Source organism: Notolabrus celidotus, chromosome 3 (assembly GCF_009762535.1).
Source record: "Notolabrus celidotus isolate fNotCel1 chromosome 3, fNotCel1.pri, whole genome shotgun sequence".
Classification (NCBI taxonomy): Eukaryota; Metazoa; Chordata; class Actinopteri; order Labriformes; family Labridae; genus Notolabrus; species Notolabrus celidotus.
In genome coordinates, this window is record NC_048274.1 from 19,366,156 (window position 1) to 19,389,082 (window position 22,927).

Below are 22,927 nucleotides of genomic sequence, written 5' to 3' on the forward strand. Positions count from 1 at the left end.
ATAAGACACTTATGCTACCTGTAGAGCAGACTAATGCACCACACGTAGCTACAAGACTTCACAGCATTTGACCAGTTGTTTGTGTTTAATTCCAATCTGAATCCAGCAGAGCGACATTATTACTCTGATATGCTGCACTGCAGGAGGCTTTGCATATTAAGTGATGCATTATTTATGCTGACAACAAATTGTCTCATTAGGAGACTATTTTAAATGTGGTTTTGCTTCATTTAAAGACAATGAGATTTTCTTAATAATTCTCTGATAACTTTATGTTTCCTCTAACAGGATTGCTCGAGAAGGTTTTAAAACACTGGCAGTGCAGAAGAAAAGTTACCAAGCATGCTGACCATTTTCACTAATAAGACAATTAATTATTACACTGAGTTGTCCTAATTTAACCTCTCTGATGATGGATAAGCAGTGAGGACTGAAACACATTCTGACTACTGACGGAGACGCACTGTCTGGGAATCAAATCTGTGACCTTTCCATAACAGGGACGTCTTTCTACTCCCTCTTCATTCATGGACGAGGTCATCCTCAGCTGTTGGTCATCTCTGTACACTAAGCTGAATCACAATCCCATAAAGTGATGCAGAGAAGAACAGAGCTCTTATTCTTTTGGATTTACATCACACAGCCTCCACCCAAACCCAGAGGAAATGGGAAAATAGAGTTTCCAGCTCGTTTTAATGGCAAGCTCTAGGCCTCTCGGTTTGAGGGGACCACAAAGCTCTTACATACTGGAGCTAATTTTGTTCAGCCGCCTCAAGATACCACATAGCTGTATTTTTTATAGACATTACAACACTTAGAGCTTTCACTCTCACTTCCTGCAACAACAGCAGCCATCAAACCAAACATGAAGCATAGAGGTAAAAACCATGAAAAGATGCCTTACATACAATACTTCACCATGTTAACATCAGCAGGAATCATTGTTAGATATGACACATGGAAATATCCAAATAAAACACCATCAGTTCAACTTATTAGCAAAACACAAAACTGTTCCCAGCACATTTCTTTTGGCTACAACCTTTAGAACAGGAGAAGTAATGAGTTGTGACAACTAAACCAGAGCTTTAGACAAAGAGACATTCGGCTGTAGCATAGTGTAACAGAGTATGACTTCACTGGAAAAAGACATCAGCCCTGAGGGGAACACTGCTTCTCTTTAAACATGATATTGTGACAGTCCCTTCACTACAATTATGGCTGGGAAACCAGAGTGCTCTGTTAGCCTACCTCCACCCAACCTTTCCATCTCAGCGAGAAGCCGTGGCTCCCTGTGAATCTCCTGCATACCATCCCGGGCTGCGGCCGAGCGGCTGAAGCTACACGCAGCACTGAGGCTCCATCAGGAGCGCAGCAATGAGGAAGTGACTGGTTGCTACAGGACGTGCTATTACTGCAATGACCTTTCAGACTGGTACAGACGCTGTGTCAAAACAGCACACACTAGATCCCCTTCCAGGGCATTCAGACTGTTTGTCTACAGTCAAATAAAATGTTTAGGGTATTCAGGTATTTATTTAGACATTTTTAAAGGTCATGTTTTCCTTGTTGGTGGGAGAGAAGTCTCGTCTTGTTGAATTCAGCGAGGAGATCAGCAGCTTTTATGCAGTTAGTGAAATGTTTGTGGCCGCTGAGGTGGGGATACAACAGACCTCAGGCAATTCGATCAAATGTTTACTTTATAGTCTTGAATCCTGAAAAGCCATGATGAATCATTTTGACCTCCGACAAGGAGCCGAAATTTGTGGTGAGAACCTACAGAATCCTGTCCCTTTAAAAGCAAAGGGATGACTGAGGTTAGAGATGAGATTATAAAACCCCAGCCAACTCTGTCTTCCTGTTTTACTTCCTGTTCACCCCTGTGTCTCTTTGCAAAAGCTGCACAGGCAGAGAGATCAGTGAAGACAGAAAACAAAAATCTAGGTACGGGTTTACAGCCTCTTTTACTCTCTAACAAGATTGATTATCAGTGGATTTTGAAGTAGAAATGTTGAAAACTATATTTACAATACAGTGAGTTATTCCTGTTAAGTGCACAAAAATTAAATTACTAGAAAACTCTAAAACCTTGCTTATCAAAATACTTTTACTTTCATGGCATGGTAATGTAAGAACCTGATTGCAGCTTTACATTTAAAAAAGAGGGCATCAGAGTTTGCTGTGTTTTAATGTCCACATTATCCCATATTACATGATATACAGAGTTGTATCATTATGATGCACACATGATGAAACTATGAAACTATTAACTTTAACTTAAATCATTTAACCTGATAGATACTGTCGTCACTCCTTAGACAAGACAGTTACCGGACATGGCTCCATACATTTCACACCACATACTCATGTTTGTCACAGTGTGAAAATGATGAAGCCACAACACCAAACCTATTGAACAGGGGAAGTTCTAAGGAAGAATAACTTGCCCTGAAGCAAGACCTGTCACCCCTGACTGTCTGCAGATGGTCAGAGGCCTACAGAAGGAGATGCACAGAGCAGCTCTCAGTGTGACTTTGTGCAGACATTTGAATGTGGAGCAGCATGAGCTGAACAGCAGTCTAGTGTCAGTCATTGCTGCTTGAAGGAATTCACTTTTAAGGTGTTTTTTTGCCAAACACAGAGCATATTAAACATCAAAGAAATACTGAAATCATGTCCCTACATCTTCTAAGTCTCGCCACAGTTTTTCTTAAAGCTTATTAGAAACACTTACCCTGGTCTTTTTGTACATCTTGTTCTTGAGGTAGCTGAAGGTCCGGCTGACTTTTGTCACATTCTTCCCCTCAGTGTCGCTCCGCAGAGGACCAGGCTCCTCCTCTGATATGCTGGTGCACACACACAGGATAACATGTTACCCTCAAGCAGCTACATATGGCAAACTTCACACAATAAAGGTTCACACATTATGAAAATGGTTGTTTACAGCTCTCTAAAGGTTTCATGGATAACTATTTCACTGCTATTAGGAACCTCTGAACACTGCCTCTTTCAGTGCATAAAGTTCTCAGCTGTAATAAAGACCTTTAGAACTAGTTCCAGCTAATGTTTATATGAAGAGTAAACTTACCTGTACGCTAATGACCCGGAGGCACTAGAAAATGACCTCATACCTGCAAAGAAACAAGACATTAAGTAAGCTGAAGGACAAATGTTTTCACATTCACTGTTTATTATCTCAGGTCTGTGGTCAGGTCAAAAGCTGGCTCTTCAGGGGTTGACCACACTAAACACCAGGTCTTTACAGCTTCTCCTGAATAACCAGAGAGTGGATGACTTCACTGAAGCACAATTTTGCCCTGCAGGTGTACTGTCGGAAGTTTTAGGTGCACGACTACAGTGATTGAGGATTTGGTTGAGCACTGCCACAATAAAGATGATCCAAGCCCCTTTCACATATGCACAAACCTCCTGAATACTGCCTGACATTATCTAAATGTGTGAACGCAAACAACCACATTTTACACCCTGACCTCATCAGGAGTTTTTCCCTTCTGCTCCTTATTGAAACTTGTGAGAGAAGTTGAGTGGGTGGATGTGCGGACACATCAAATAAAAGACAGGAAAATGCACTGAAAGCGAGTGGGAGGGATGTTATGTTGTTCATCTTGAGTGGAATTTTGCTGCTTTATACTCTTCACTGCTCATCTTAGTTGTTTGTATTATGTCACCAATAAGAAAGACCCCTCCTTCTCCTTCTGCACACTATACTGTGAGGTGCATGTTTGCATGGCAAGTTCCTGAAAATATCAGGGCCTGAAATTATCCAGTAATATTAGGAGTTCATGTGTGAAAGGAGCTCTACACTTAACACTGTGCCTAAACACAACCTGTGAAACACACAGAACTGACACTGCAGCTTAAACTCTGCTTGTGTAACCCTTCTGTGCAGATCCAGCGTGCAGAATCATTCTTGTTAACAGTACCTGTTAGTTTCAGTCCTAGCAATAAATGGGCATAAAATTAAATAACCTACATACTCCTGTCCTTTTTTAAGCTACCCTTAATGTCCTTGAGCAAGGTATTTAACATTACCTGGTCTCAGGGGAGCTGCGTTCAGGCCAAAACCAAAACGATTCTGGCACTGATGAGGGCAGCCAGCTCTGAGGCGAAAAGCTGAGGCTGAAGTATGGCCTTTAACCCAGTGCCAATTATTGCTGCAACATACTGGTCCAAAACAATCTTTGGCTGAAATGTCAAAATTCAAAGTCCATTTTTGTAAACCCTCAAGATATCAAGGTCACAGCGTTTCATTCCATTTATTCTCACTTCTGGCTGTTTACAGTTAAACCAGACTGTTAAAGCCGGCCTGTTGAACTCGAGCTCCACAGGGGCTGCTCTAATAAACAAATCTGGATTTCCTGGCTTTATTGGAATTTTTCAGTCACTTTAATCTTTTGCTGCGCCGTGTTGGACCGACTGATAACTTGATGGCAGATAAAGAAAGAATACCACTCTCCTGGAAGCCACTCCTGACAACAAAATATTCTGGTACTCAGGCAAATGTGGACAGCAGTGTTTGTGCGCTCTGCTTCAGATAGTCAAACCCAAAACAGGATAATGGGGGTAAAGTATCTGCCCGACTGTGCTGCTGACAACACAGTCAATGACGAAAGGACACTAATGAAAATATCTCACAGAGAGAAGAAACATCGCCTTACTCTCTTTAAGATAAAACACAAGAAAGGGCTTCTGCAGTTTACCTGAACGATTTCCACTGGCTCATTGTCCTTTTACTCTGGGTAGTGTGTTTTATTCTTGCAATAGACACAACAAACTCTAATCTAATCAAACCAAACTAAGCAAAGGTCAGCGAAACACTGGGCTGTTTGGAGCAGGAGAGGCAGAGGTCTTATTTAACTACATCAGCAGGAAATATTAACGAAAACCTGCTGCAAAGGTGAAAGGTGCTTTTCTACAGCAGTGATTTCTATATGAGCGCTGATAAAATATTCATTCTGCAAACTTGATGAAAAATAAGTTGCAGCTGAACTTTTGGGCTTCATTGTTCTTCAGTATGAAGTTGAATTGAGCTCTGAGTGTTTCTTTCTGCAAAAAGAGACACACAAAGCTTTTTAATATTCCATCAAGTGCATTTTGTGAGGATATATCACAAAAGATGTGTAGTGAAACCAATTTTCCTTCAGTCAACTTTGTCTACATGAGTCAGAGTGTTTCAGACACCTCTGAAACCTTGACAGAGTGAACATTACAACCTTACAGGTGGGTAAAAAGCACTTAGCTGGTGCTTTAACACACTTAGTTTTAACTTGTTAGATACAATATGCATGTCCTAAAGACAGCAACTGTTGATCAAAACAACTTTTCACTGCTTTTCACCATGTAAGCAGACCCTGTTCACGTGTTTACCATCACTCTGCTCAAGCTTCTAAACACTGTAGGGCAACAAGTTAGGGTGTGTTGAACTCTGCAGGGCTGTTCTTTAAGGGAGATCTGGTTCTCTAAATGGAGCAGCTACTGTTCTGAATCTGACAGCTACTTTCTACAGCAGCTAAATTCACATCACATCACTTACTCAAGTTATCATCATCATCATCCTCATCATCATCATCCTCATCATCATCATCATCATCATCATCGCTAGATGAAGAGTCCCCGTAAACATACTCAGACTTAGATTTGGTGATGATGGGAGAAAGGTTGAAAGAGAAGGAAATTCGCCTCTTACGTCTCAGACGTCCCACAGCTAGGGGGAGGCAGGAGGAAGAAAAGAACCACAGCAGGTACTGATTAAACCGATTGAACTGTTTCTGATTAAATGTAGTAATAACAATAGTGAGGGCGAGGGATAGAAGGAACAAGATTAAGAGACACTTTAAGACCCAAACAATTAACTGTGTGGAGAGTTTGTGAAAGCCCTGCACCCTCACACAAGTGCTTCCAGGTACAAACACTGCTCAGCTCTGAAGCTGGGTTGAGCAATGCAGGACTAACTTAGTGAACTGACACGAATAACAACGGTGCAAACTCTGCCACCAAGAGAGGTGCATCAAAAAATCACTGTTTCAGACGGATGTCAATCAAGCACAGTAAGTTAACACCAACACAGATCAAATTAGTAAAATACATACACAGGGTTCCCACTCTTTTCCAAAGATCATTTTCCAGGACATTTCCAGTGAAGTTTTGAACTCTCTCAGAGATTTAAAAAAGTTTAAATTGTCTTCCTGCATGGCGATGTCTGTTGTGATCAGCGATGTCAACAACGTGCTGTTTCTGTGTCGCTCTTTTTGTTCCGTTTGTTTCCACTATAAGACGTTTGCACTCCTACTAGCTACAGTACGGTAATTGAGCTCTCAGCCTGCAGGAAAAGTTGTGAAGCACTGACCCCCAAGCTCTCTGCCAACCTTCGCTGGTCACTCTTTAACTCAAATATAAGACTCCTTGAATCAAAAGAGCACTCTACAAGGTTAATTTACCATAAAACCTAAACAACATACCCCCGTTTTCTATAAATGCATGATTATGACCAAGTGAGGGAGAAAATATGTGAAAAAAGTCACGCAGCCAGATTGGTCTGTGTCACTGTCTTTTCCAGCACAGCGTGCACTCAGCTTTCAATGAATGAGGATGTGTTTTTTTAATCGGGTCAGGTCGCATGCAGTCATGTTGGAATAATTTTCCAGGACATTTTACTTTTTCTCCCATTTTCCAGGTGTTCTCCAGTACTGGAAAACTGGTCAACTGTTTTCCAGGTTTTCCAGGACGCGTGGGAACCCTGCATACATATCGTTTAGGCCCATTAAAAAAAAAGAGGAAATGGTTGTCTAACCTACTTTGTACTGTATTATCTAGAACACATTAATATTCTCAACTTCAACATATCTTGCTGTTTCTCTATAAATTATGAGACTAATTCAAGAAAAACCACACACCATCACCACACATCATCTACACTTTGTGATGTGTTTTCTTTGTGAATGTGAAGTGCACTTGAATTATATTAGATCTTTTAGACATTTAACCCTTTCTTGACTCACTACTTGTAGTTTAATAAACACTATGGCTTAGAAAAAAATTTACTTTAAAGGATAAAAATACTGAAAAGAGGTCAGAGAAACTCAAAATTATGACGACATGATGAGTGATGGAAAACAGAAAAACAGCCTCACAACTTGTCACTCACCATCAGTGTCTCTCTGGCTGATGGCGAGCATGGATACAGACTTTGTGAGGGGCAGGGACATGGGAGAACAGCTGTTTCGCAGAGGCCGGTAGCGCCTTGTTTTCTGGAGCAAGAGACACAACGTTGAGTCAAATACAGTGCATGACAATCAAATCAATGGAAAAGAACGTGAACGACATGCAGTTTAATAATGTATTATCAGTTACGTAAGTGGAAGCAAGAACGACAAACCAAAAAGGGAAACTACACAAATGATTTGTGATGTTGTGTGTCACAATTTGTTTTGGATTCACTGAGTGGAGAGACGCCGCCTGAGGAAAGTCATGTTTATTAATTCTAACTAATCCCCAGACTGACATGTCTCAAAGTTCCATTCACAGTTTACAATTTTTGTTTATGAACAAGCAAATGCATTTTTGCCCTCATGTGGATTAGACAGAGAACGTTTTTGAGCATTCCTCAGGGCTAGCTGAGTGACAGTGTGAAAATGTAAAATCTAAAGGACAAAAATGATGATACAAGTGTGTGATTGTGTGTTGGCTGACCGGGTCATGTGGTCTGACGTGCCCCCCAAGCTCCTCCTGCTCCTCTGTCAGAGAAACCAGAGAGCCCCTGTCATCACTGTCATGCCGGGGCATCCTCAAAGGCTCCAGGATTTGAGGCACCTGGATTGTGGGGCCCCTCAGCTCTTCCTGGCCCCCGCTTAGCCCCTCCAAGCTGTAACTGGAAGGACAAACAGAAAGCAGAGGTGACCTGAGAGAGGGAAGAATGACTATACTCCATCACTGCTTTCTTTTTTACACACATCTACGGCTGCATCAAACACATGCACCTGTTGATAGACACACACACACACACATTCACATACACACACTGCTGGTCCTGCACAGTGTTTAGTCAGCTGAGTTATCACCGGGCTCCAGAGCAGATTTACAGCTGAAGCAGCAGCAAATGACTTCCAACATCAGCATCAGCATAGAGAGCTCCACGTTGTGATTTACAAACCCAATTACATCGATCTATGACTGGAAATAAGAGGCCTTGAAAAATCCAATGCAATGATTATGGAGAGGAAAACTACAGCTACATTTCAGGATGAGCTATGTTACATGGCTGCAGCTCTACTCGCTGCAGGACAGGCTCGCTTATAGTTAAGGCTCCAGCAGTAAATCTCTCTTATCTCCAGCCCTTGGCTTTGTATGGCTCTCCATTATCCAGCAAATCATCAGGCCAACATCGAAACATCACTAACCCAAACTGGACCAAAAGAGTCATGACTATGTGATTATCATTGACCAACGCAGAGCCGCACTCACCTACCGTCAATGCTGTGAATAAAGATGACTCTATCAGTTAGATGAAAGCCTCCTGCCTTTGTTATTACATGCTAACCTGCAGGTCCTCCTCAGCTCTGAAACATGAATAAAACCTGCAGCTGCAAATGCTCTTTGTTGCAGGAAGCCACTGACTGACTGATTGTCTGGGCAGGGCATTCATATACACACAACAACACATGCAGACAGGCATATACGCCCTTTAAAAACGGCAAATGCAAATCAAGCAGCATGTAAACACGCCCCCATTCAAAGTAGGTCATGTGCCAAACCATCACATACACAAACACACTGTACCTGGAGGAACTAACTACTTCCACACAATGGCTGAGGGGAGCTTCAGGAGGGCAGCAGCTGAAGTGTGAGGTGGATGAGATTAGTAAGGGGGAGAAAAAGGAGATAAAAAAAGGGCTGATGGGCTGAAAATCTAAATAAAGCAAATACAGTAGGGTGTGGAAATGAGTGACAATGCTCTTGCATACTGCTGCTCCATGTGTGTATACACGCATGTATACACACTGTATACAGTCAACCTTTTCCCATTGCAAATGCTGTAGATGTGTTAAAGTTAATTTCCTGTTGGGGATAATAAAAGCTAACAGGAAATAAAGATGAACTTCCCAGAAATGTAAAACTTTGTCAAAGAATAGTGAAGATACAGTTCACACTGTAGAAGCCACTACTGTGATAGCCTGTGCTTCCTTTTATGTGATGATGTAGCCTGATGATCTCAGAGCAGGTCTCATTAGTTAGAGCCAAACCAGATAGTGACAGGCCATTATAAGGCAGTTTTACATAAAGCTGTACTTCACCTGATTGGAGATGATAATTTACAAAGCACATGGGTTAAAACATGTAGCTTTGGTGTCATTAGTAAACAGTTTGTTATATTGAAAAGCCTGGACAATTTTTTGTCCTGCTTTGGTCTAAATTCCGTCTGAAATAAATGCATTCATGTCAAGGATGCTGGGTTGGCTCAGTGGGCAGTGAGCAGGCACCTCACATACAGGGGGGAAAAATCTTTGGTGAACTAGTCAATGATTTGACCTTCCAATCTGCCACCGTTTGTCACATGTCATCCATCACTCTGCTCCACATTTTTTGTAACTGTTCAGCTCTCAAACTACTAAAGGCACAGGACAAAATAATTATTGTTCCAAAAACAAATAAATAAACGCTAAAAAGTCCTTATGTAGTGTGGCTCCATATGTACCTAATAAGGTTCTATGGGAAAAAAATCCTATTGACTAACTTGTGGTAAAAGTTTCTGTATAACAGTTGGTGTAACTGGTGGCTCTGAGGTGCAGCCGTTAGAACGGTCACCTCTTAGCAAGAATATTTCATGTTCCAGTCTTCAAGCCTGTCAGGCCTTTCTGAATGGAGTTTGTATTTTGTGTGTGTGTGTGTGTGGGTTCTCTCTGAGTACTCTAGCTTCTTCCCACAGTTCAAAGGAGAGCTTGTTAGGTGAACTAGTCACTCTAAATTGCCTGTAGGTGTGTGTTTGTGTGTGTGTGAGTGGTTTTCTGTCACTATGTCAACCCAGTGATTGACTGGAGACCAGTGACCAGTGACCAGTGACAGCTGGGATCGACTCCTGTCACCCTGCAACACAAGACTGGATAAATGCTATAGATGATCTATAGATGGATGTGTTGATGACTGATGTGTCAAACTGAAAGCAATGATGTGGTTTCCTGCTCTTTCATGGTGCATCTGAACTCAACATTGGAACAATCTCCCAACATCCTTTGCATTCTACAGAATCTGTTGATGGCTTTAAATTCAGTTAGTCTTATTTCATTACATTAGTTGTTTTTGTAAGTGGGAACTGAGTTTTAAAAGTGTACCTGCTTGTATCTGATGCTTATATCACTCCCTTACCTTTTATATTTCTTTGTATATTATGTCCTTGTCAAGCACTCTGTGACTCAGGTTTGTGAAAAGCACTACATAAATAAACTCTACTTTACAATAATGTCAAGATCCTCCTCCTGACTATGACCAGCTGCTTGTGTACCATACCAACAAATCAACCATGCTCTCTTTAAGCTGTGACTACTATCATCAGACCCTCTTTATGAAGCACAGCGGGTTGTGGAAGTGAGGCATATTCAAGCAATCTAGAGGATGTTTTTGTTTCCAGAACACCCAGAGTTGTAGAACATGACTTGATGGTGAATGGATGGTTGTTAGGGCTCCCTTTTTCCCACTTCCTCTGAGTCTGTGCTCAGTTTTCAACCAGTGAGTGAAGCCATTTTTCTAGCATCTGGGACAATTCTGCACAACTAAAGCTCAACTTTTCCCCTACAGTCTCCTCCAGGACTGAATCCAAACTGCTGTGAGACTACTTTCCAGTCTTGAAAATATCTCTGCAGGTATGTTTTAAGTCTTTGGTCAGAACAGTCCTCTGAGCCCTCCAGAGCTAAACTCCAGGCTGCTGCTTGTTATTGCCGCACCAATACACAACACCAGAGTTTCTCAACCATCTATGTGTCACAATGTTTCTGCACATTCGATCTGGTGAACACACACAAGGCGATTTTTCAAGACAGTAGCCTGCAGGGACAGAGCACATTGCAGCAGATCAGCCAGCATGCATTATAAAGCAGTGATCGACAAAAGCTTCACCTACATGTATTCGCCACTGCAACATTGCCTAGCAACAAGTCAATCTTTACAACACATGATCTGATGAATGTGATGTATGAGTACCTTCTCCTGTGAAAGGTCAGCTTCCCTTCAGCATGACTGCATGTGGAGCTGGAGGTGATGGATGAGACAGACAGAGAGTGACGAATGGTGGTTGAGATGAGTGGAGATATGAGGGGATGGCGGGTCAATACGTACATAATGCATGAAAGAAAGAGCAATTTAGTCACCGGTGGGATTGTAATCTTTTTTCAGTGAGTTGGAAATCTTTAGTTGTGCGTGTATGATCCCCCGGGGTACACCATATCACTTTGGATAGACCACTCATCTCACATGGAAACATTGATGTGTTGACTGATATACTTTTTCACTGTCTTGTCAGGATTTGGATCAAATCTGTTCGGTCAATATGTTAATGCAGATATATTGAATAAGCATATTAGACTATGATAGAAGAAAGACTGTAAACAGAGGGAAACAGCCAGCCTGGCTCTCCGTGCTGACAACAAAGTCTACTGAACAGGTATCATGAAATAAAGATGATGACCCCTCCCTCATTCTCTGCCTGCTTCTTTTGCTCTCCTTGTTTGTCTCTCCGTCCTGTTCTGCCTCTGCTGTTTTCAGGTACTTGGAGTTGTGTGAGGGAGCATCACTTACTCCATCACCAGTCAGGTAAACAAACGCCTTTCTTTATGATTTGGTTAAACATTTAATTGTGGTTATTTGATCTGAGTTAATCAGCTGATGTAAGGTCCCACTTTAGCTGATTTATAAATGTTTTTATCTCAGTGCTGTCTCCGAGGTAAACTTCTGGTTGAGGATAGTTCTCATGTTGATGCAAGGCACACGATTGCCCCATGCTCCACCAGGTGTTAGCTAGTTTGAAAGGGAGATGACATGAAATGACATGAGATGAACCAAATATTGGGACGAGGTTTTGATCCTACACCTAGTGTGACCAGGAAAGTAGCTTCTGTATATAGAGTGCCAGCTCTGCTTACTAAGCTAAACCAGTGCATGGCTTGTATTCTAGCTGTATGTATATATATTTGTAGAGTTCTTGTGTGTTTGTAACTTTTTCAACAACGTGTACAGACTGTGTAAATTTAGCTTTGCTTGTAGCAATGTAGTTGCATCCAGTAAGTATTTAAAGCTGTTGATTTAGTCACAAGGGCTCTCTTGTCAGTTGCCTGTACACCCACACAGGATGGCATATGGATGAGAAAAGTGAGTCAAGATGCAGTCAATTTACAAAAGAACAAGATTGTAACTGTGAAAGGCCATGATGGTTACCAAGGATATGGCACTCTTGTTGTATCCACATCACCCCCGTCTCCTTACATTGGCTGCTAATCAAATTCAGAATACAGTTTAAGATCCTTGTATTAACATATGAAGCTAACAGTCATCCCTAGTAGACCCCTCAGATCCTGTGACCGTGTATTTAAGCTTGTGGCTCTGACTCTGTGGAACAATCTTCCAGCCCAATTGCGCTGTGCTATTTCCACTGAGGCTTTAAAAAAGCAGCTTAAGACACATTTATCTGTTTGGGCTGTTGATCATCTTTTGTAATGTGTTGTTCTTTAGTCTGCTTTCATTATTATCTCATTTATTACACATTGTATTACCTTGTTCAATTTGATACTCTGTGAAGCACTTTGTGACTATGCTCTGTGAGAGGTGCTATACTAAATAAAGTTTACTTACTCACTTAATCACTTACTCACTTACTTACTTACTTACTTACTTACTTACTTACTTACTTACTTACTGTTTATTTAAAATATTTGATAGAATGCATTACTAAAAGTTCTAAATAACTTCATGAGCAAGTCTGTGCAAAAAGGAGAAAGCATCACAGTCATTTCCTCTCTCTGTCTCTCTCTCTCTGTTCCTTTCTGTTTCTTTGCAGAACATTTGTTTCTTCTCCCGACAGCAGAATTAACGGGCATTAGAGGGGCAGAACAAGCAAAGACTGAGTATGGATCAATCACAGATGGCTTTGTTCTCTCAGATGGATCAAAACATACAAATAAAACAAATTTAATACAATTTCTCTCAGGCTTTGCTGGGACATCCGCTCCACAAAATGTAACTCATGTGACATCAGCGTTTCCACAAATATCATCAGTTCATCTGCTCAAGTGGACTGTTGTGTTATCTTGAAAGATAAAACCCTCAGAGCATTCCTGACTGATCGTGTACACAAGAGTGGGATAAGAAGTGTGGCCTCTAAGGTATTTCTTGAGGACATTACTGTGTAGTGGTGAAGTGAACTCATGACCTCCTGCGTTGAAAAAGTCATTGTCTTAGGTTGGGTGTAGTTAGATTGTGTTACCCTGGGACATAACCAGGATAGCCCCCTTTATCTAATCTTTATGCTACACTAAGGCTGCAGGCTGTAGCATTAAATTCATCATGCTGACAAATCTTTTCATCCAAGTCTCAGCAGGAAAGCAATAATTATATCCCCCATATGTTAGAGGATTACTTTAAAATGTGTTGAGTAATAAAGGGGTGCAAATCAAGCAGGAGGTGGTAATAACACGCTGTCTAACTGACTTTTATTGCACTCATTTTCCCATCGCTTTAAATGAACGAGATACCTCTATAAGCACAGGGATTTCCCTGCAGTCTTTGTGCTTCAAACAGCATGCACTTCCAGCAGCCGGAGGAAGCTAGCTTTGAATGTTTTGTCTTAATCCCTTTGCGTGCTTCCTTTTATGCCTCAGGTGCCTCATGTTTATCTATACAAGGCACCTCCAGTTCAAGATTCTGCTTTGTGTCATTAGTTACACCACGAAGAGAGACTGTAGATTAAAGCATGTTGTAATGGCTTCTTCTGCCAAACATGGATATCATAAAATAACAGCTGATAAAGTGCAAAGCAGTCATATTTCTGTTTTCAATCCAAGATTATGGCACTGTCTTTCAAGTTGGCTGACTATTGCTCTGCAGACATAGTTGAGTTCAAACGTGAGAAAAAAGATGTGGAGATCTTAATCTTACTGTTTTACATCTATTTGTTGTTAGTGTGTCCATGTGAGTGCGCCTGTATGATCATTACTGAAACTTCTGTAGTCTTGTTTTGTCTTTAGTATTTCATATTTGGACCTTTAATTCTGGGTTTGATACAAAGTGTTTACATACTTACTTCGTTTTCTTCTTGTAAATGTAACGCCAAGTCGCGAGACAATTGCCAAAAACTATTTGTTAAAAAAAAAAAATTGTTATAACTGTAAATTTTACCTTTTCTGTCAGCAATTTTTGACTGTTATTTATTTTCATCCCTCGGTAAATTCTATTTACAAAATAACCTCCACGTTATTTTTGGTGCAGAGAAACAGTTGAATACAGACGGAAACAAACTGCAAGCCTTGAGTGTTAACTGGTGACTATTGTGCACACTGCTGTGATCGTGAATAAGCTTGCACAGCCACACGTGTGTATCTGTATGTACATGATAACACCCCAACAACAGCAGACGAATGGCAACACATCTGCTAGCAGCAGGAGGAGGACACACTCGACATGGCACAGAGGGAGTGAAATCAACAAGCCCTAGTAATCCTGACATCTGCACTCATCAGGTCTGCTGACATCTACTGATTAACACCAAAACCAACACCAGCAGCAATTTTCAAGACAAACGAGTAACATCCTTAAAAATGAACACAATAAGATCAACTCCATCACAGCCTCCTCCTCACACTCACCTCCTCTGGTTCATCTCTGCGTCTCCTCCGTTGTTCTTCCCAGGACCCCAGCTGTGGCGGCGTAGAGGCGACAGGGAGCGGAGGCTGTTCCTAAGGAGACAGGACCGCCGCGGCACCTCCGTCACTCTGTCTTTGGCCTCTTCTTCAGCTTCTCCCACTCCACCTCCTCCACCACCACCAACTCCGCCACTGCTGTCCAGTCCAGTAGAGATAGCAGCCCCTGTTCGGACGCCCTCCTCGGGGCTCCAGCTGCATTCCAGGCCCTGGCTGCCCTCCGGGCTTGAGCTGGAGGGACCGACGCTGGTGGTGTCGTCTGTTGAGGAACAGGAGACAGAAACCTCGCTGGTGCTGTCTCCTGTCACTGCTTCGTCATTCTGCAGACATCAATGTAAAAAAGAGAGAGTTATTCATTTAAAATTATCTCTCCCAAGCACCATGTACCCATGGGAAACTGTCAAAGGTAATCAAAAGTAGCTTCAATAATTGAAAAATGACTGAGCTCCGTGTTGAAACCCAATGAAATGTTAAATAATTGATTATTTCAGGGTTAAGAAATGTTAAAAAAGGAGCCTTTTCCTCAGTGTTCATTTCCATCTCATATGTGAACAAGGATCACAACGGTTAACTAAATTTAACTAATGTTGTTTTCCTCTGATATCATACTCAGTGATTACAACACAAATCAAACACATGTAGGATGTTTTACAATTGTTATCCTTTCTTTGCCTTCTGATAAATCTGGTTCTACAAAGACATTAGTATTCATTTAAGTCTGTTTCATAATTAACAACATATTTAACAACCTACTGGAAACCAAAAATTAAAACAAATTAATGCGAACACAATTAGCAAGGACATACTCCTTTACTGTTAGAGAATCCCATCCTGAGCCTGACATCAGAAAAAATGGCAGCTGTGTGAATATGGTCGATGAAAAGTCAGCTCAGCTCTCAACAACTGAGACAACCAGGTCTCACAGGTTGTATATTGAACTCCAAACACAGATTTACAACTGTGCGATCATCCAGCAAAGGTAACAGAGGAATACTTTCTAAACACATTTTAATTTTGTTATTGGTCAAACTGATTTAAACATAAAAGAAGCACAGCAGAACATATGCCCTTCAAGTTTCTTTTAATTACCAAGCCTCTCATGTTGTATATTCATCAGCATTTCTTCACTGATGCATGCCATGAATAAAGAGAGTGCTGTAGAGCTATCTAACCCACAGGAATGGGATATAATGAGGACCAAATGGCAAGGCTTAAAGATAACGAGCCAGAGCCACTTTATAGCAACACTGACATTAAAACAAAACACCAATAAATGATGGCAAACCTTGTGAAAACAAACCTTTCAACAGAAAAATGTGTCCAAGCTATAAACAGACTTTTCATGCTTTATTCAGCACTGCAGCAGAACTTCACTCCACTGTTTTGTTTCAGAGTTAAGTCTCAAGTGTTTAATATGATCAGTGTAACACATTTGAATGCACATTTGAAAATATATATATTTATACACGTTCTTTTGATAATGTGTGCATAGGCAATTAAGAAAAGGCTACATCTATGGTGGAAAGGGACAACATTGTTCCATCTGTGCAGGGACTTCCTGCTTTGTCCCTGGTCGATCTTACTAATCTGAAGTCTCTGTAGTATAAGCAATGATTTATGACAAAGAACAAATAGTATTGGTAGACAGTCCTTGGTTTGTGTTTTTGGTGGGAAACAGCTCCAGCATACACACACACACACACACACACACGCAGGTATGGGATAGTCATTTAGAGCTCATTTGTAGGTGTGAGCTTTAACTGGGTCTATTGTGCAGCCAGCTGCAGCGTGAGAGCCGTGCACAGAGTCGCTTCTGTTGGAGAGCTGCGAATGAAAGATTGGCTTTATGCTGCCGACACAACTTCCTCTGGGAGAGAGAGTGTGGGTTTGTTTATGTGTGTATACATTCAGAGGACAGAGTGCATGTGAGTGCAGTTTATGTTTTGGAGTCACGTGATTGAGCTTTGAAAGTAGAAGAAGGACTCAGCCTAGTTTCAGACTTTGTTTTAAACTTTGACGCTTTTAGATTAGGATTTTTACTTTTAACACTGCAGTTAGAGAACATTTCAAGTCACTGTGACTTGCTCTAGGACGCACAGTCTGAGAGTGATAAAACATTTTCTCTTCAAAATAGTCCGTGGCTTGTAGAACATTTACTGTATCAGATCTTTGAAAATAAAGACATGGTCGACATTAATCCTCTCTTACTGAAGCTGAATTTAGCTGCTGTGGTCTTTTGTGGAATTTAAGCTGGTGGGCATCGCAGCACACTTTGCCCGTCCCTGTCCATCAACAGTGTCCTAACCCTGAGCATCATACTGTATTCTCTGATATCATCTACACTGACTTCTTCCATTGTTGTTTCCAACTAAAAAGAACATGCGTTCACATATCCACAAGCATGATTCAAGCGCTCCCCACTGCAGAAAATGAGAGAAACAAGCATTTCAGCTATAACCAAAGGGCGCCCGGCTTCAAACAGACTTTAAACATCAGCCGAGTGACAGCAGGGACCACAGCTTGCACTTCCCCAGCAGCAGAGAAGAGCTGCCGGCATGAAAAGATGCTTAGTACATGTTTGGCATCTCAGCCTCGGGGTGCTGATAAATAAAAAGCCAAGCATAGACTGACAAAATAGCTACTTCATATATACTGTATAATCCCTATAGGAGCAGCTGCAGGGGCAAACACAGAAAATGTTCTCGCTGTTCAGCGTGAGTGAGCTGGATGTTTGGACAGCAGCCAATAGAGGATTTTGTGAAAGTTGTTGTGCCCTGAATTTTCTGCTAAATCGAAGTAAATGCCTTGTCCGTTTATTTCACATTTATTTCACTGATCGTTTTGCTGTTAGGTTTGGTAACAAGTAGGTTTATCACTCATATGGAAATACATTAAAAGTATGAGACACAGCATGTTTCAAGCAAATTTTATATTCTGTATTTTTTATTTACTTTCACCCTGCAGACTTTTTTCAAGCTTCCAAGATATGAACCCGCAATGGTTGGTTGTATTGTTTTTCCCAGCTTATAAAGCTATCATACGCCTGGTCAAGTGTCCAGTTTGTTTGTCCTGAAGATAAAGTTTTCCCACAGAGTCCTGTTCACTAAGGAGCAGCAGTGAGTCTGACCTTTCTGAAGACGCTGTCATATCCTGTGTCTGCATTCAGGAAGCTTTCTATGTCACTGCCGGAGTCTCTGTGCGCTGCGGAGGGACAGCTGGTGGCACTGGTGGATCTACTGGGCAAACTGGGCGTGGGTGAAGACTCTGATGATCCTGAAAGACACAAAAACAAGACAACAACATGTTAACACTGAGAACAGGATTAGAAATGTACAATAGGGAAACTTGACATGTTATACAGGAAAACCTCTCGGGACATTATGATATAAGTAAGCTGCATGGATTGATTAGTTGAAGCTCCTGTGAGGAGCTTTTATCTGGTCATGAAACGCATTTGAATTAAAAGGTTGTGTTTTCGTGTTTCAAATACATGGGCCAGACATGACCATCAAACAGGCCGGGGGGGGTCTGGCACCGAGTAGTTCCTTGAGCACCTCCTCTTTTTGCATTCTTCGTACGGGATGAAAACAAAGTAGCATTGGTTCAACACATCGACCAAAGGCTCAAAGGTGTAGAGCAGAAAGCCTTCTAGATTAAGGATGTGAGTCTCCTTAGGTCTTTATGACCTAAAAAAACAAGACCATCATCAGGACTGACCACTTCTATACAGGTGTGTAATGTCTTAAACCACTGGAGGATGGCAAGTGTACCACCAAGTGAACAGCTTTACGCTGTTGATACAGCCTATTCTCACACAGCAAAGACTCCTTATGAGTGATGCATTTGTCATTAAAAAGAGAGTAGGTGAGATTTTTAAACAGGACAAAATCAGCGAAGACTACTTTGTTCACAGGGGGCGCCAAAACCAACACAAACCTACAGTTCCTTACAGGGTCCTGAGATAAGTCAATCGATAGAAAAATAATCTTCCTCTGTTTTGGTAATCGGTTATTATCTCAGTCATTTGTCAAGCTGAACTGTCAAACATTTGCTGCTTATAGCGTCTTAAATTTAAGATTATCAGCTTTTCCTAGTAATTGATGACAGTACAAGAGGACTTTTTGGTTATTAGATAACTAGTTTGTAGGCAAGATGAAATATGGAGACATCAGTTTGGACTCTGAGAAACTGAGAAGAGCTTTTATTTTTTTACTTTCAATAGATTTAAAGATCAATCACTTGATCTTATCAAACAAAAAATGTACTTTTAGTATCAATACCACTTTCATGTAACTTAATATCCTCAATGGGAGCATTCAAAACAGAAAAACAGCATGTTTTCAAAATAATGTGTTTTCTCTCTCTCTCCTCTAAAACATAAGCAGGTCTGTCAGAGATCAGTGAAAGGACTTCTGGGAATCTGAGAACGTGTGAAAAAGCCTGGCCGATCAATGGTTGACTGTCCTTACCAAAGCCTTCTGTGCTGACTGCAAAGAAGAACAGCTACTGTTTGTGTGTCTAAAAGGCCTGAGTGCAGAGCTGAAGTCAGATTCTCACTCAGCGAAAATGACAACTTTAAATGTTATTGATGTTCTGAACTGCTTTTAAGAAAGAGCAGCATCACATCAGTCATCTCAGGGACAGCAGCGACTTAGAAAGACTGTCTGCAGCTTGTTGCTTCAGCTTTAAAAATAGACGTTATATAAATCTCCGTCAATAGAAGTTTGATCAGAGGCGATTATAGATATCACGCAGACAATGTTAAGCCCAAAGTCTGCAAACATCAGCCACAGAGACAGACACACACTTTACAACCTGAATCAGAGCCAGCAGTAAATCACACTCAACATTTTCAAGACAAAAGATCAACTCCTCACTGTGAAACCTTTGTCCCGAGATCACACGCTTCTTTGTAGGGCCCACCTCTCTTTAGCCACAGCAGGTATAAAACTGTCACCCACCATGAGACATCTTTGGTTTACACAAACTATTTCAGATGTTGGTTTATTTTAAAGCCCCCCTCATCGGATAACAAGAACCCACCCTAAAGTCTGCACCAAGGACAACATTTATTATACAACAGCCCTGCCATTTCTACAGATTTTATACATGTAAGGACATGTTCAGATATTATCCCAGGACAAACTAAAAGAGGAAGTTTGTACTGCACTGGTCTAGTACATCAGTAAGCTTATTTAAGCCATATGCCAGGAACAGCTGCATGAGATCATTGACTGAGTCTGTTCTTTTGCATCATATCTGAGGTCTATTTCTGCCAGAAGAAGCGGAAGTTATTCTTTATCCCTGAGGGATATTTTCCCCACATTTATGGGAGCCAGAGGAAGTTCTTTATGTGTGTCTGTCTGTGTGTGAGCGCACAAGAGATCAGTCCCTTAAGAACCTGGATTTGGTGGGAAAACGTGGGACAATTAATACGGAAATGATACAGATCAAAAGTTTTAATGAATGCCACATCGGGGTTGTTGATTTGTGGGTATAGCGTGTGGGCAGAGCATTGAGCTGCAGTCAGCTGCTCAGAGGGAGGGGGCTGTTAGAGGATCAGGAGAGAGGACAAAGGGTTGTTCAGTGACAGAGCTCTTTGTTTTAGCTGTAATCTGTTAGACTGTAATAAGAAAGGAGTAGAAGCAAGGCATGGTTATTTTTTATTTTACTTTTTTTTTTAATCCAGTTTTTAAAATGTTTAAATGCTAGGTTTTTCGGTTTGATCAAGTTTAAGATTTATTTCTATTTTCTTATATTTATTATATTTTTTTTCTTTTTTTCTTAATTGGGATGCTTGTCAGGGGCGAGAACCTTTTGGCATACTGTAGTGAAGCTTCCGAAGTGTCTTCCTGTTTTTTGATACGAAGAAAAAAAATCCCAGAATTGTCAGTTGACAAGTCAAAAGTAATTTGCTCTTTGTATCAAATTAAATCAAAATATCAGCTAAGTACTTCTTGTTTGAGCTAACACCTACAGGCTAAGCTTCAGGTGCAGCTGATCAGACTGAGTGCAACGAGCGGCCACATAACAAAAGCCAAAGTCTTCATGGGTAACAGTGCTTTCAATAAAAATGAAAGTAGATAAATAAACACCATATTTCAAAGAATTAGCACTTTGAAGCAGTTTAAATAAATCTAAAAGTCAAGACCATGAAAGAACATTTTGTTTAATTAATTTGACTATCATATGAAGACACTAGTAATAATTGTTCTGCACTGTTTTTATGGATTGAAAAACTTTTTTTCCTCAAAATGCAACGTCATGGAATTTCAAACACGCAAATAAAAGTTCATTTTGTTGTGAATAAATATTGAACATCCTCGATTAATTAAAAAAAATTGACAGCCCTGAGTCAAATACAGAAGATTAGACAGAAATAAAACATTTTAGTTTGGTTTTTAATTGAGTCTTTGTAAAGCCTAATTTCTATCTTCATTCTGTTAATGGAAATGTTTTGATTATCCAGTTTTGTTATTTTGTTACTGATAATAACTGTGATAGGGGCAAGGTCACAGACTTCCTGAAACTACTTAACTGCTTATTACACTCAACTCCAACATTGGTAAATTAGCAGAGTAATCACATACACACACTTAAATGCTTAAAAACAAGAAGATCTTAATTATCAGCCCTCAAGTTCTGATATTCTGCAGCCAAATTTCCATCTTTATCAATTGAGCCATTGATTCTCCTGATTAAGATGTTTTTGACCCGAGGGGGGGGGGGGGGGGGGGGGGGGACTAATCAGCAAACACTTGAATGAAACGCTGACTTCTGTATCGTGCATCAAAGATCTGAAAACTGGTGCTGCAAAGTATCAATAATATTAATTACATGGCTTGGTGGAGCTAATAAGTACCACATAATACACGCTGTCAGCTGTTCAAATCTTATTTCGCAAATTAAAATCTTAGTGTTAGGACAAGAGCTGTTTAAATCTGGCAGTATAGAGACGTTGCCACAGTATGACAGATAGAGGATTACATCTATTTCTGAAGTAAAAGAAAAAAGTCTGCAGAAGAAGGGTCAGAAGTTTTATTAATAGAAACACATCTTTCCCTGTCAAATAATGCCAAGTCTACTCTCTGAGGTCTTTCACAGGGGATATCATATAGATCTGCACCTCATTATATCTAGTCAGCCGGCTCCCTTTGCAACATATCAGTAAAAATGGCACTAACAATTTGAAAACTTAACTGACCTTTGACCCCAAGAGCTTTGGCAGAGCTTAGGCCTGACCAGGGTGGTTTTGGAAGTTGATGCAGATGCATTTTTGTCTGTTCTTCATGGTTCTAAAACTCACAAATCCACCATGAAAGGAGCATCACAGTCTGTTTATGTGAAATGAGTGTTGGGGTGTGTGTGCATGTTGGGGGGAGTGGTATGTTGGGGTGACAGAAGTGCATTCTGGGAGTTTTTCTGGGACTCCACCCCCTCACACCTGTCCACCATAACTAGCAGGGGACTGCAAGCTTTGACAGCTGTCTTTGCTCTCCTAAACACACACACACACACACACACACACACACACACACACACACACACACACACACACACACACACACACACACACACACACACACACTGAGGATAAGCTGAGAGAACAGGTGTAAGGCCCTCTGATGTGTCAGTGGGTGGTTGAGGTTGTTGGTTGAATGTGAACACCTGTACACATTAAAGTGACTAATATGCTACAGATTTTTTAACATTCATTTGACTTTGATTTAGACATATCAGCAGGATCGACACAGATGAGCACTCAATTTGACCAGAGGGAGCAAGAGAAGGTAAAAAGGTGAGACTCAATTTAACCAGATCTCAAACTTTAAGTACATGCATCACTGTGATGCCATTCATAGTTACCCTCACAGGTTTAGAGTTGCAACTTGTAGTTTTATAATCAATTATGGTAGAATAAAAAAATATATTAAAAAGAGAAAACAGAGAAAAAGACTATCACAGTTTCATAAAGTCCAAAGTGACATCTTCAAAATGCCTCTTTGTTC

At 40.8% G+C, this 22,927-nt stretch overlaps 1 protein-coding gene across 7 annotated transcripts in view; it reads right to left on the reverse strand.

Annotated features, from left to right (window-relative positions):
• LOC117810421 (A-kinase anchor protein 13) overlaps positions 1-22,927 on the reverse strand; it is a 142,379-nt gene that overhangs the window by 30,974 nt on the left and 88,478 nt on the right. For 4 of the 7 annotated variants that reach the window (XM_034680257.1, XM_034680254.1, XM_034680258.1 and 1 more), the window contains 6 exons: positions 18,046-18,191; positions 14,865-15,238; positions 7,711-7,888; positions 7,166-7,268; positions 3,089-3,131; positions 2,735-2,846 (listed from right to left, as the gene is read on the reverse strand). In XM_034680257.1, the coding sequence (XP_034536148.1) occupies positions 2,735-2,846; positions 3,089-3,131; positions 7,166-7,268; positions 7,711-7,888; positions 14,865-15,238; positions 18,046-18,191 (956 nt within the window). Of the gene's footprint in view, positions 1-2,734; positions 2,847-3,088; positions 3,132-7,165; positions 7,269-7,710; positions 7,889-11,211; positions 11,260-14,864; positions 15,239-18,045; positions 18,192-22,927 lie in introns of all 7 variants that reach the window. The other 3 variants (XM_034680256.1, XM_034680253.1, XM_034680252.1) reach the window with 1 other exon arrangement.